Raw genomic sequence first — 15,757 nt, 5'->3', positions numbered from 1 at the left:
TTTATTGTATTATTGTTTTTGTTTTTTTAACTTGTGATTATCATTGCTAAGATTATAACATTTGTTAGGATTTTATTAAGAATCTGTTTGAATACGAATTAGTCACTGAGAAATTTGAATTTTTTTATTTAACTTTAATAAAATTTATTTTAATTGAAAAAATGGAAAACACAAATAATCTAGCACATTTATCTACAATTAATTGAGTGTTATCAATTCCAAATGCAATATTCTAATCAATATGCTAATATCAATTATGTAATCTTATTAGTTTTGGAATGTAATAAACATGCTTTATAAAGGCTTATTTTTAACTTGTTAAAATGTTTTATTTTATTTTTTTGTTTCTCTTAGAGATGCAGTAAATATGGTATGCCTTTTTTTCATTTATTTATTTATTTTGAGTATTTGTTTATTAATCCTTGTAAAAATGAAAATGATACCTTATTCATAAAATTTTTAATTTCTGTTTAGAGCAGCAGAGAATTTTAGAATTTTTTTGCTTAGAATTATTTTGCTTAAAATTAAACATAATGCGAATTTAATGTTTTGAAGAAGATTATGATAGTTATAACAAAATCAAAGACTTGTTTTAGCATTCAAAAGCCATTTTGTGCATAATACAATTGAAGGCGTTTTAGCAAACTGTTCTTTTTTCACAAATTTAGTACTTAGAATTCGAATACCAGGAATTCGATTTTGTATTGTTCCAGCGTTTCTAAATTTACACATCACTGTAGTTATTTTTTTGTGGATGGTTAAAATCAGATCAAAGCTCCCAACTTTTAAATTCATTAAAAATTAAGCTATTTCTTAATGCAGAGAGATCTTAATTAACCGTCTTATGAGAAAACATTTGTATGTTTTCTAACTAGTTTTAACAGTGGATATTTGCAATTACTGTAAAAAAAAATGCAATTACTGTATTATTATAGTCGGGAGTTTTATAAGGTTTTTACTGATTCTACTTGCCAGAATTTGTTGTTTAATGTTATATCAGAAAGTTCGACTACAAATAATAAAAAAGTATTGAAACCCAAATGCATAGTTTGTTTTGAAATAACACAGAAAAAATAGAGTTTTTGATAAATGAACAAAAATATTTCTTAAAGCAAAGTAGTATTTTTTCTTTTCTTTTTTTATAATTAAAATCACTTAAGAAGGTTAATGAATATGCAGGAGACTTACAAAGATGTGGGGTAAAGGTTACTTTCAAATAAACAGATTTGAATCAAGAAAATTTTGAAATGAATAAATGCCTCAAATAAAAATGATACAGGGATTTTAATGATTTTAAAAAGTGTTCAACTCGTGAGGAGGTAGGTGAAAGTATAAAAAGTCAAATAACCTGAAAAATACTACTCTTATAAAAGAAATATAAAATGAACGGAAAACTCAGGGATTCAATATTTTTCTAAAAGTCATTTGATAGTACTGAAACTAACCCTCCTCTTGGCCCCTTCAGAGAAGAAGGAAGTTTAGATTGAACATACAACATAATGGCCTAAATGCTATAATCAGCTGGGTTCATAATTAAACGGCATTGCAAATTCACTGTAACGAAATTAGATGGTATTATTAGGAAAAAAATTAGGATTAGAAAAAAAAAAATGAAAGTGCCATGGAATCTGCGTTTACTTAAAAAAAAATAAACCAACAGAGAGTAAGGATAAAAGAAGGAGAATTTATATTTCAACCGAGAAAGTGATTTTGTTTTTGGAAAAAAGTTTATAATACAATTTTCCATTTTTTTAATATTTTTTTTTGCTTTTGTTTCATCTTTACTTATATTTATTTCTAGCTTTTGAACCCAGTATTGCTTGAATAAGAGAAATATACTATATTGATTGTGATTCTCGAAAGTGCGTAAGTACTTGTGTTATTATTTTACAATCCATTTTGGTGAATAAAGCGACACGTTACTACAGAAAACCTCTTTTCAACTCTTCTATAAATTATACAGCTGAAATGTAATTTAATAAAACGTTTCAGTTTTGCTCTTCTCGGTGATTTAGCATTATTCGATGATTTAAAAGGGCAATTTTCATTGAAGAGAAAGAAAAAACGGGGATTCGTATACTTTTTGCAAAATTAATTCGTAACAATCGAGATTCGCCTAATCACAACTATAATTCTCGAAGATAATTACTTTTAGCATGCATATCTTATAATCATTTTTGTCGGTATCACGGTAAACTTCGCGGTACTTATCAAACTCCTTTTTTCAATCCTGCCTGAATCACCTCGCAAAGTTAGTACATAGTACACAATTTCTTTTTTTATTTATTATTATTTACTGCCTTTCCTGTTGACTTTGAATTATTAAATTCAACTGAATAATGAACATTTATAGGTTCAACTCGACAAAGGAAAGGTTAACTTCTCATAACTATTATTTAGTACTGAAAATTTAAATCTTTAAAATTTCTACTAAAATATAGAATTGTATTTCTCTTCTTTTTTAAAAAAATTCGTTGCATACATGTTATGATTTATATTTAGCAACATTTGATCGCTTTCTCTTATTTCTTTTAATTTATTTATCAATTTTTTTTCCGTCATCAAATAAAGTCTGAGTTGATTAATTATTTAAAGTGAAGAAAATAAAACTCGAAAAGCGCACTTAAAATTGCAATAACTTTCAAACAGATTGGTGAAAAAAAGACGCACATTTATCTTATAATTTAAAATGACCCTTTAATCATCTTAAATTTTAAGTCTGTAGTTTTATTTCAAAGACCAGTAAATCAACCACTGTATTTTTTTTTCTTTTTCCTAACTTTAAGTTTAACAGTTAATAATTCTCAAACTATTTAAATCTTAAAAATTTTGTGCAACGATACAAAATCTAACGCAAATTACAAATCACTTAAAATTACAATAATTTTCGAACAAATTGAAATTTTACAGAACAGCTCATGATGAGTTCATATACAAGCATGGCCTTTCATGTTGTTAAATCTCAACTCTGTAATTAAATTCTTGCAGACTGTAGAGTGGCCCGCAGGATGTTTTTTCTTACAAGTTTAATTACTAATAGTTTTCAAACCTAAAATCTAATATTAATTTATTTTATTCTATAATACTCCATGTATATTTTTCAACACGCCTTCGTAATTTCAATAATTCGTAATTTGATGTTTTATAGCTTTTGTGCCGCAAAGCAAAATGTGACGATGAACACCCGTAATGGCGACAACTCTTTTGATTTTTTAATATCTATATAGATATATATATAGAGAAAGGTTTACAATCATATACAGTGAAACCTCACGGGAGCGACCACTTTCTGTTCCACAATGAAATGGTCGTTAATGGAGGTTGGTTGTTCTTAGAGGTTAACTCTATTGACTTCAAAATGTTATTGACGCCAAATTACAATTTGGAGTCAATAAAAAGGATCCTTTCTGATATAATTATGTGTAAAAACGAATTTACCAATTATGATTGGTAGAACTATTTTAAATCTATAAGCAATTATGTTTTTTTGTTATAAGTTTTGCATTTAGTTTTACATCATAAAAATTAATTTACTTTAAAATTGAGAGGTTTGTTTGTTTGAGATGCTTAGCTTTTTTCTAAAATAACTTTTTTTTTCTAATTTAACTTTCAACTCTGAAACTAAATCATTGATAGCGTCGTCTTTATTACACTCTGACTGTATCATGAGGTTGTCAATCTCCCTCAGAGATCGGAAAAAAGAACCACTCCGAAATACTTTGAATACACTTGAGTTTACTTATTTGTTTTGTTAATATTTTTTATTTTTATATCCTTTCGTGTTTTCTTATTTGACATTTTTTTTAAAACTTTTTTTCTGTGGTGAGGTTTCGATGGTCTCTCCTAAAGGTTTACTTCAACATAAAGTCTACGAAAAAATTCCGTGGCATGAAATGAGGTAGTCGCTACACAGAGGTGATCTTTCCTGAAGGTTTCACTATTACAAATTGCTACGGAAAAAATTCCATTCCTTGAAATGAGGTAGTCCCTACACAGAGATGGTCTTTCCTGAAGGTTTCACTATTACAAATCGCTACGGAAAAAAATTCCGTGCCTTGAAATGAGGTAGTGGCTACACAGAGGTGGTCTTTCCTGAAGGTTTCACTATTATAAATTGCTCCGCAACGTCATATGATTTTTAAAAAAAAATCATTTAACTCTTTTCTTTTTTTCCTCCTGACCTGTGACGATATTAAGAAGATAATGTCCCAACCAGAACCTAGAAGCAGAATGAAATAGAGGATTAAAAACAATTGCCATTATGTTAAACTTTGTCGGATGATCGCGATTAATTATAGAAGAAAACCATTCTCTTCTGTTTCAGAAATCTCGCATCATTTAGTTTTATTCTGTTTGTTTTTTTAGCGAACCATTTAAAAATCGTGAGATATTCTTACGCAACCTATTTCGAAAAAGATGACCTGCTCTCGATTGATTTTAAAGGTTCTTTTTTATCGTATTTATTTATTTTTCAAGCAGGAAATAAATCTAAATTTTCCTCGTTACCTTAACCTTTTCCTAAATTTCACGCTTCCTGTATTTATTTGTTCGCATCAGTCCATTTTACAATTTTTATCCGGCTTTATATATCATACAAAGCACTTAGTAATTTGAAAATTAAACAGCAGTCTACTTCACTTTAATTAATTTGTCGTTCACTTTAAAGTAAAACTGATCTTTGCATTTTATTTATTTGAGTTTTTCTAAGTAAAAATAACCTTCTTTGGTATGCTATATAATCAATAATATATTTTTTTATATTAAAACTTTAAGTATGGATATATTTTGAAGTTCAGTTTTTATTTTTTAAAAGAATGCTAGTTAGTTGATATCTAGTTAAATGGGAATCTAAAATATAACTTATTATTTTTTACAATTTTCTTATCATAAATATTTTGAGAATAAATTTTTTTTGAAAATTTAAGCTAGTGTTTGACAATTGCAGTTTTCTGACGTAAATTTAAAAAAAATGTGAATTAGCCATATGAATTCAGTTATATCTGTAGCAAATTGCATAATAAATAAATTGATGAGGAATATTAGTGATCTCATAAACAAACTAGGATTCCTCCTTTTTAGTGTTATGAGTACTCAATACTTGCTGTTACTAGTTATTGTTGTTAGAGTTATTGAATTACAACGAATTATTGTTTGGCATTAATTCATCAAAATATATCGCCATTTAATTTTTAAAAAACTTTATCATACAAATTTGTAACATTTGAAAATAGATTTAGTCGAAAAGGTAAAAAGGAAGGAAAAGTCAAAAAGGAAGATAAAAAAAAGTTAACACATTAGGGATCGTAAATTAATATTTAAAAGCGAATCGTGATCAAATCGTAAAAAAAAACCCTATTAAAGAAGGCAGGTCTAAAAACTATAAAGAATCTATCTGATTAGGTGAATTAAAAGATGAACGTTATTTTATTTTAAAATCGTTGTTGAACAGCCGACCTAATTTTTTTTTGGGTTTGTGACTTGTACAATTCTGAAGCCTTGTAATTTTGAACCCACTCCAGAAGACAAGGGAACTCCTGGATCAAGTATGGGGAGAAGTTTGCCTTCGTGGATGACTTTTTGATGGAATTAACTCGCATTTGCGTTACATGGCGAGGAAAACCTCCCAGGAATAGCCTGATGGCAAGGGGACTCTGACCCGTGATCCGTCTACCACTGAGAATATTTTACGTCAGCACTGCGGTCGGATCAAGCCGGGTGCGGAATTCGTATCGACCAGTCAACTCTGGGATTCAAATCCGGTTCACCTTATCACAAGGTGAACGCTCTATCCCCTGAGCCATCACGGCTCAAAGATGAAGGTTAGAAACATCTCCAATTTTCATACGGTAATCTAACTGATTTTGACGCATTTCATGCTATCTTCCTCACCATTCATTCCAAGTATTTCGTCAGCATTTTTTTTCTTCCACTTTACGGCTATAAACATAAATTTGCGACGTTTTATAAGCACTTTCCCAATTTTTTTTTTTTTTCAGTATGAAAAAGTCAAAAATATCATATAAGAGGTTGCAAATTAATGTCGATAACTGAAATTCTATAAATAAAAAAAAACGCTGTCAAAACTACTGAGAAAGGGCCAATATGAAGCATTCAAAAGCTGCTTAATTGTCGGATGAAATAGAGAGAACCTGAAAAATGAATGACAGAAACACTTCAAATTTTATCAGGCAATCAAACTATTCTTGATGTTTTCATTCCACCTTCTTTAGCTGGGATTGCTCAGGGGATAAAGCGCTCGCCTCCTAATGAGATGAATCGGGTTTCAATTCGATGGTTGATCGATACGAATTCTACACCCGGCTCGCACTGATCACCGTGTCGACGTAAAATATCCCTAGTGGTAGATGGTAGTTAAAATCCCCTTGCCGTCAGGCTAACCGTGTTGTTTTCGTAGTTTTCCTCTCTCTGTGACGCAAATACAGGTTAGGTGCTGCAAAGCGTCCTCCACGAAAGCAAAATTTTTCTCAATTCTTGACCCAGGAGTTCCCTTGACTTCTGGATTGGGTTCAAAACAACAAGGCTACTTAGTTGAATATTAGTAGTCGTAAACCTAAAATTTGGTCGAGAGTTCAACTACGACTATAAAATAAAATATTGAGTCATTGGTAAAACAGGATGCAAACACTAGAAAAAACATTTTTATTTAAAAAAATTGAGGTAGTAAGTTAATCAGAGTTGACAGTAGAAACGATATGACGCATTTTAACTCGTTCGCAATCCTTTGAAATTCCATGCCAACTCTTCAAAATTGCAAGGCTACAGGGTTGAACATTGGCAATCGTAAATTCAAAATTGAATTCGTGTTTAACGATGGTTATAAAATAAAAAATAAAAAAGCAATAATAAAAAATCTCACCTTCTTCATAAGTGATCCGACAGATTTTTCAGCGTTTTTCATAGCGTTTTACTCGTTTAAGTATTAATTTAAGATGAGTAATGGACATACACTTTTTCTTGCTTTATTTTTGGTCAGTATTATAAGAATGGTGCTTAAAGAAATATAATAAAACAATATGTAATATGAAATAAAGAAGTGCTGGATTTTATTTATTTTTGTAATATACTATGCACAATTGTACATTTTATTCACTCTTTCGATATCGCTTTTGGTCATTCCTGGCTTGTTGTAAGGGTCAGACAATTTCTGTCCGTTTCTGGCTACCATGGTGTCTTTTCCGTTCATGGAGAAAGATTTGTTTCCATAAATCATGATGGAGTTGTAATCGAAAGTATTGTATAAAATGTTATCTCGTGGAGGAAGCTTGTTGAAGTTGAATTGCATGCCTAAGTAAGAAAGAAAAATAAACGAAAACAAAAATCATTCCAAATTAAAATATACGAATAACAATTGGATACCTGCAAGTGATGTCATGGTAGTTAAATTTAGGCATTTGTCGATTCAGAAGTCTATCGGGTTCGAAACACACACTTAACGTCGCTTACAGGAATCCAATTAAACCTGATTAAAATTACGTGGTTGGGTACAATCACTTCACTTCTTCTCGAAGTGAAAGTACCCAATTGTAGAATTAAAAAGGAAAAAAAAAAAAAAAACTTTGGCACTTTAATTATTTTCTTAGCACTCTAAATCGTTAGCTTCAAAAAATGTTCGAAATCAATTAAAACATGCAAAACTTTAAAGTAGCAGAATGCGTCATTTGTGTCAAAATATTTAGGAACGACTACAAAATTACTACTTCTAACATAAATGAGATAAATCCTTTTTGAATCAAAATATAAATTGTTATGAATAACTTTATTAAAAAATGTGTTTTTAAATTTTCGTCGATAAGCGTTTAAAAACTTATCAGTATTGAAATATTTAAAAACTACGGAGCTATCATTTTATTTGATTAGGTGGTCTCATCGTAGAAAAATTCACGCCCAAATAAATAAACCAGCTAAAGTAATGCACATATTAGAGACAGCTTAATTTTAAACATTTTAAAACCGCAATAACAATGTATGTAGCATACTACTCATTTCTTTCCGATTTTCAATAAGTCTCGATTGTACCTTACAGCAAATCAGCATAATTTTTCTCAATAGTATATCTATAAATGAATAGAATAATATTCTCGAAATTAACACTTTCACTTTGTTTTTATCACAATCATATCAACCTTTATAGCAATGTTTGTGATTTATTTCTCATTGCTTGAGTTTCAGTTTGTCTGTCTTGTCTAGAGAGTATCTTTCTGTATGGCTTTCAGCCTGTTCAGTGTGGTCAACAGGCTGTGGCCTGTTCAACTTTATTACAAAAATATATTTGGGCATTAAATGACTTATATTTTTAAAACACGCATAAATTTAAATCCAATTACACATTTATTCTTACAATGCAGGGCGATAGCAAACAATTATAGTATTGATTCTGATTTCTTTTAATCGATGATATGCGCCCCTCGCCTAAAATCAGACATGCTATAAACAATAAAATGAGTATTGAAATAGGAAAGTAGAATCTATCTGTTCGGTTTCAAACTGCATCGTTACAGTACAATAGCAAAAACTTCGATGTCGACGTTGGTCTGTTGCTTACATAAAATATTATCAGGATTTAAAACATTGGGTACAAGAGATATACGAAGGTAATTCGATGTGAGAGTTATCATTCGAGATAGATAAGAAGAAGATGATTCAACATAAGATTATTAGACAGGGAAACGTCAGTTATTTAAATAAGTGCATATTGAAGACAAAGCTTTAATGCCACTAGTAAGCTATTGATATCTAAATGCTCACTTTTCTGAACATTTTCAAGGTAGATGATCAGATGCTCATCTCTGTCTGATCTACTTTGCTCGTGGAAGAATCCGAGGGCATGTCCCAACTCGTGAACGACTGTTCCTGGAAACAGGCATCCACGACCTAAAGATACTGGCTGTTGGCCCCTGATTTTTCCCACATAGGAATAGCACCTGTAGATACAATACATATGTTAAGAACATTTAATTTATTTTTTTTACTAGTACACCTTTCTTAAACTTAGATTTATTTTCATTATTATTGATGGGAAAACATTCTAATTGACAATTTAAAAAAAATTTCTCAGAATAAAGATCACATTTTGGTATACTAATTTAACTGCACCATAGTAATTTACATTTTCAGATCTTTATATTTCACAGTCTTCAGTAAGTGAATTCACACTCAGAGACTATAATTTTAGAGTTTCCGAAGTAAAATTAGAAGGTTCTAAGTGCATTTTTCAACAGAGAGTCGACGAGTAACTTTATAAATAGCTTCTCTTTTGCCAGCAAATTTAAACACCAACAGTGCTAACGTAATGGAGTGAACAATTTAAATAAGTTTCTTAGTTCATTCTGTTTTTCTTCAAATCCCGAGGGACGAAGAATCCCCGTGTATTAAATGGTGACTGGTGCATGTTAAATCTGTCGGAGCCGCAAAGTCCTTTAAGTTATCATATCAAATCAATGGAGGTACTGAATTGGGGATGGATCATTCTCTGGTTCAGGCCAAAACTACAATCTGTTGATGAATGGAGTAGGATTGTGTCCTCCCTGTAAAACAGTCTGTGTGGTCTCCCTGTGTGACTGAAGTCGTATTCTTGGTCATAGACGGCACCACTGAAAAAAAAACAAAACAAGAAACGCATCCTCTGCCCTTAAAATTTGCTTGATTTCAAACAAGCTTGTTGATATTGGCAAGTGGTATAAGTAACAACACCAACGATCTCTGACAACAGCGTTTTGAGGTCGTGGGCCGATTGATCAAAATTTGGATTGTACCGGGTACCTGGCAATTACCCAGTACCCAGCCAACTTTTCATTACCTGGTCCTGGCAAAGAAAATTTACTACCTGGATTTTAGTTTCAAGACCTGATGCCCGGCAAATTTTAACGGGTATACAATGCTACGAAACAATCATTTACATTTGCAGTAACCAACTATATCCATAAATGATCATTGCAGTTTCAGTAATCCAAGACATCGGGTAATGATGTCATCGAATAATTGTCACCTGGTACCCGGAGCTGGGAAACTGTAAGAACCTGGTACATCTCTTCTCAAAATCATTACAAAAATGACGGTACGTTACGCAAAGGAAATATTTGTTAAAATATATGCACTTTTAGTGGATATAATATGAATTTAAAAATTTCTAATGTTATACATTAAAGTACAGTTTCCACAACAAAAACAGAAACACCTTAATAATTTCTGATCAAGTAAGTGGCTTGTCACGTACTAAGATGCAATATTAATGACTCAAAGGCTTAAGCTCAATTGTGCCAATTAATTAGAGCAAAAAATACAAAACTACTAAAAAATGCTCTTTTTTTGAGTAAACATACCTTTTTCGACAAACTCGAATTTTTGACAGTCATTATATTTGGAGTAGCCACAATGTGAAAAATGTGATCATAATAGTTTGATTAGGAGAACGATCGATGATTTGTCCCCTTTGATGCTAATTTAACTTTTCAACATACTTCGGCATCTAAAAAAAGTCATATTTATAGATTTTTATTTCTGGAGAACTTAGTCAACCGATTGATTCCCTTCAAATTTTGGATTTTTTTCATTTAATTAAAATGGTTTAAATATTTGTATATGTGACAAATAACAATTTTTTTCCACTGTTAGTATATTTTATAATAAAAAATTACAAGCGAGAGTAAAAACTGTTTTTAACATGAAATGAGTTTTAAATTTCTGTGCAAAAAAAGTCCGTGATTCGGAGATATGGCGACAAGAGATATGGTGCTCAAGAGATATTGTTTCGTACTGCCAGTTCCAATGCAATCGTTTCGTTCTAGCTAGCATTATTAAAATTATGCAAATTGAAACAAAATTATATAAGTAGACACCTTGATATTACTTGCTTCTCACTGGCAAGGTTGAACTTCAAGGCTAACAGTCAAATTAAGGATCTAGTTCAGCCTTGTCAGTGGTATTGATATAAAATTACTGTATTCTATTCCAGATGAATAAAGATTGTTTTAAAACGGTGTCACCATCTAGTGGCTTAAGTAAGATTTAAAAGTAGTTTTTAATTTTTTTTTGAGTGAAAGTTAACTTACACTTCAAAAAGAAGCCTTGTGTACCAGCTGGCGTGAAGAGTATAGGTATGGTACGATACTTTAGATGTTTATTAATACAAGTTGTACTGGCTATTTTCATGATGCGTTCACTTGAAGTACTAGGTATTTTTAAGTACTTAAACACAAACAAAATGTCAAACATCCACATTCCCGCCAATTTATGATGTAATTTAAAAAAATTCTCTTAACTATTAAAAGAGTATATACTCACCCTTGTCCAGCAAATATCTTGAGGTAATGTGCATCATCATCGGTTTTGGGAACGAATCGGACACACGTGTTCTTGTGGTAATCATCCATGCCTTTCTTAATTACGTCATGTGCTTTACCTTCATTAGAAAATATAACGTACTGTAACAAATACATCTGTAATAGATTAGAAATTTTCGCAGAAGTAAAATTAAAAGTGTAGTTATAACTATTTAAAAAAATTGTCGCCATTTTTATTTTTTTAAAAAAAGCAACAAAAAAAAATTACTTTAGAGGTGAATTTTTTTATAAAATTAAAAATCAGCTATATATTCTACAGGAACTTATGAATCACTTAGTTGATCGAACGATGCGACAAAAAGCAGATGAAAATAAATTAATAAATAAGAAGTTTTGAATGCTTTTTTTTCAAGTGCAAATAATGTGGACCTTCTTTTGATGACACGAAAAGTTTCAAAAAGTTCTAAAACACTATTTCTGTTGCTATTGTTGCTTATCCTCTTCTGGGCTGACGAAGTCAGACCAGATCTATGAACCCGTTGACCTGAAGAAAATCAAATACCAAAATAGGTGTAGAGTAAATGTTTTCCCAGAGAAGACCAAGACAGTTCAGGATGTGATCGGCGGAAGCCAGGTGTAGATGGCATTTAGGGCAGATGGGATGGATTTTAGTTCCTTCGGAAAATAGAAAACCTTTAAGATGGCCGGTAGCTAGGCTGGAGATGGTGGTGCAGACTCTCCTTTCAAAGGGAAGGGTCAAAGAAGCTCCAGGCTTATTTCCCTTGTACCAATGGAGGGGTGGGGGGAATCAACCAGTCTCTGAGAAGCTGGGATTTCTTCAGGGAGTAAAGTTCAAGATAGGTAAGATCAGAAGAGGTTGGGTGCGGTTGGCTGCAACCCTCTTTAGCTAGGCTCTCCGCTAAATCATTACCATAGAGACCGACGTGAGAAGGAACCCACTGCAGGTGAATATTATGTTGGAGGGACAAGAGTTTTAGGTTGTTTACGATGGAAATACTGGTTTTGTCGCCAATTTGGGTCCGGTTGTTGAGATGTTGCAGGGAGCTGTGGCTATCAGAGAATATCCAAAGGTCTTTAAAATAAAGGTCATTTTGCATAACAAATTCCAGACCCCTGTTGATAGTCAGAACTTCGCTTCTGAAAACGGAGCAGAAGTCTGGGTTAAGCTGGCAGAGAGAAAATTTTTCATCAGGAGTCTCGATGTAGACTCCGCTACCAGCATGACTATCGATTTCGCTGTCGTCAGTGAAAATTTTTGCATCTTGTCTTGGAATAGAGTGAATAATTTCGAGAGCCAGTTGCTTTAGATGGTCGGGCAGGAATTCCTTCTTATTGACAAGACACTATTTCTAAGTGTATTTAATAGTTTAATAATAAGGAAATACACAAATTTATAATAATAAATAATATAATAATAAATAATGTAATAATAAATAATATAATAATAAATAATGTAATAATAAATAATGTAATAATAAATAATATAATAAGAAATAAGAAATAAGGAAGTACACACTTTTTATAAAAACAAAAAGTTTGAAAAAAAAAACCCTACTCAAAGAAGCGTCAATGACGTAAGGCACACGTGCATTTGGCCACCTGTAATGGTCTCCGACTCTAGCATTTCGTACAGCGTCCTAATAATAATGAACAAAATTTTATTTTTAAAATAAACCTAAACTTAACAAAAGATAATGTAACAAAGAATTTCGTATAGCGTCTTAATAATAATGAGCAAAATTTTATTTTCAACATAAACCTAAACTTAAAAAAATATTATGAGACAAAGAATTTCGTACAGCATCCTAATAATAATGAACAAAATTTTATTCTTAAAATAAACCTTAACTTAACAAAAGATAATGCAACGAAGAATTTCGTACAGTGGCATAATAATAATAATTTTATTTTAAATACAAACCTGAACTTAACAGAAGCTTACACATAACAAAACATAATTTTTTGCATCGTCCTATTCATAATAATCAGAACTTCATTTTAAAAACAAATTTGAACTTTAATGAAGTCTACTTGTAACAAAGAAGAATGCATTCATTTCAATCTAAAGCTGATGAAGGCATAAACTGTCCAGTTCAACACAAAACGCATCAGTTGAGAGTGTTTTTCACTAGAGTTCGTTAAAGAAGTCCTAAGAGATAGTTATTTCAGTTTCGAGTTCAAAAATTGGCTGTAAAGATTGATCTGGAACATTGGCAATGATTTGCCCAATTTGGTTAATGGTTGGTTTATGATTTGGCTAATGGTTAATGTAAAGTTTGATATTATTTTTGCTTCACTATTTCAGTTTTCTTAATATCAATATCATTTGCAAAGTATCCTCCAAATGTTGATCTTTTTTTTCTTTTTCTTCTTTTGACGAATTAGTCTGTTCATTGCTTTATTATTTAAGTAGTAAAAAATTACTACAACTAATTCGCTAATTTTTTTTTCATAAGAAAAATGCCACAAAATTTTGCACTATTCGTTATCATCTGAAATAGTTCTTTTTATCGAACTGTTTTAAGTTTAATGAGATACATGTTTAATGTGACAATAGTATATGTTATAGTGCGTGTAATACGCGTTGAAAACCTCTTGTTTAAATTGATTTATAATTTAAAATAACATTTAATAATAAACAATAAAAAAATAATGAAAATAATGCTTACAAACTCAATACCAGCCATGTCTCCATCGTACAAGTCAGGATTTTGAAGAGCCAATCTAGCTTCTAAAAATATAAGATTTGTAAAGCTTGCGTAAATTTCCTTCTAACGCTACGTTGAAATATACTTTAAGTTTTATTAAACTTTTTAATTAAATTATGCTAATTTTGTACGTTTACAACAGATTTTAGAATTAAAAACAATTTTATCGCTTTGATTTTATTATAATTGTTATACAAATCGTATAACATTTGTGTAATCTGAAAAAATAAAAGTTCGTTAATAACTTGAGCGCTGCAAATTAAATAATCGATTTGTTGGGAAATTTCGCAAATGCTTCTTACGTAAGAGAATTAATGGCATGTTAGAATAAAAAAATTATAACATAAAAATGTTTAAAACACGATTCCGCACAAATAATACATATAATGTGACTCGTATAGACCACCCTTAAAATGTACTTTTATAATCCAAACAATGCAAACAAAAATGCATACATGGGGCCGCAAATAAATTTTTTAGCGAGGAAAAATCGAAACCGCTCTCGAAATTTATCAAACTACAGTACAAGAAATGTAATATACAACATGATAGATTTGATTGAGAGAGGAAATTAAGCCAGTTATTCGTAACACCTTCAAGTTTTAACCTCCAATTAAATCTGCTTTGACATTTATTACTTACGCTTTGTTCCACTGTAATTTGCCAGATTTCTCAAACATTTTTGTTTTTTCTTCACTTAAACTAATTTGTGCCCCATCATATAAATTTTTTTTGTTCTCATTTTTATAAGGATTCTAAACATTCACATAAGAGTGGTTTTTACTAGTATATTTAACGAAAAAGGAGATTTTTTTTCTTTCTTTTACATAAATTTTGTATCAGTTTTAGTTTAAAACACTATAAAAATCAAATTTGTAAGAAAGCTAAATCGAAAATTGAAAAACAAAGCAAAGTTGCTAAACTATTCTCTCCTAAATTTTAATTAATATTATTAAAAAATGAAGTTCTTTACAAAAGCATCCGTTTTCACAACATTGTAAATATTTGAGATAAAATTGCTTCACAAGTCTTATTATCAATAAGAAGCAAATTTTTTTTAACAAACATCAGACGTTGCGGTTTTTGTGTATAAGTAAGTAAAGAACAGAAATTGGAGTAAAATATACATAAGTAAACTAGTAATAATAACTTAAAATTTAAATTATCTTGACTGCTATTAACAAAAAAAAAAAAAAAGTAAAATTAAAACCTTCTGCTTGCTCTGGACTTAGCTGTATTTCTTCCGCTAAAGCCACGGCCAGTAGGCCAACAAGTGACAGTGTGACATTCATGCTTGCAAGCATGAAAAGTGTGAATTATTAGCTAAATAGAGCTTTCTTAAATGTCGCCTTATCAATATTATTTTTTAATATCTTATGGGAAAAACCTGCTGTTATTGATTAGAATATAGCGTATGATAAACTTAAATCAAAGCTGTTAACTTCGTAGGTCTAGCATAGTAAGCAAATCAAGTTTTTTTATGTGCTTTATTTCATCATGTTTTATTTTAAAATTATCAAAAAACCTACTCCATCAAGTATAAAGCGTTATTATACTGGTAAATTTTTCACATGCAGCAATTTTATGATGAATTTCGATTCTGTCATATATTTTTTTCACGCACAAAAAACACTCCATTATGGTTCTTTTCTGCAAATTTTTGTTACTCTGTTTAAAACATAGCACAATTTAAGTTGGCTAGTCTATCTGACCAAAGGTCTACTAGAG

General features: G+C 30.6%; 1 protein-coding gene across 1 annotated transcript; it reads right to left on the bottom strand.

Annotated features, from left to right (window-relative positions):
- Window positions 1-7,037: 7,037 nt before the first annotated feature.
- LOC107456437 (astacin-like metalloprotease toxin 5) lies at window positions 7,038-15,353 on the bottom strand. Its single transcript, XM_016074299.3, has 6 exons — window positions 15,240-15,353; window positions 13,991-14,052; window positions 12,877-12,958; window positions 11,302-11,419; window positions 8,767-8,942; window positions 7,038-7,305 (listed from the first exon to the last, which is right to left on the bottom strand). The coding sequence occupies exons 1-6, from the start codon at window positions 15,331-15,333 to the stop codon at window positions 7,085-7,087; spliced, it is 753 nt and encodes a 250-aa protein (XP_015929785.1). The 5' UTR covers window positions 15,334-15,353; the 3' UTR covers window positions 7,038-7,084.
- Between the last annotated feature and the right edge of the window lie 404 nt (window positions 15,354-15,757).

The sequence above is a fragment of the Parasteatoda tepidariorum genome, chromosome 6, assembly GCF_043381705.1.
Source record: "Parasteatoda tepidariorum isolate YZ-2023 chromosome 6, CAS_Ptep_4.0, whole genome shotgun sequence".
In the NCBI taxonomy this organism is placed as follows: Eukaryota; Metazoa; Arthropoda; class Arachnida; order Araneae; family Theridiidae; genus Parasteatoda; species Parasteatoda tepidariorum.
The sequence above is the reverse complement of the archived record's forward strand: the minus strand, read 5'-3'. Positions and strand labels throughout refer to the sequence as shown.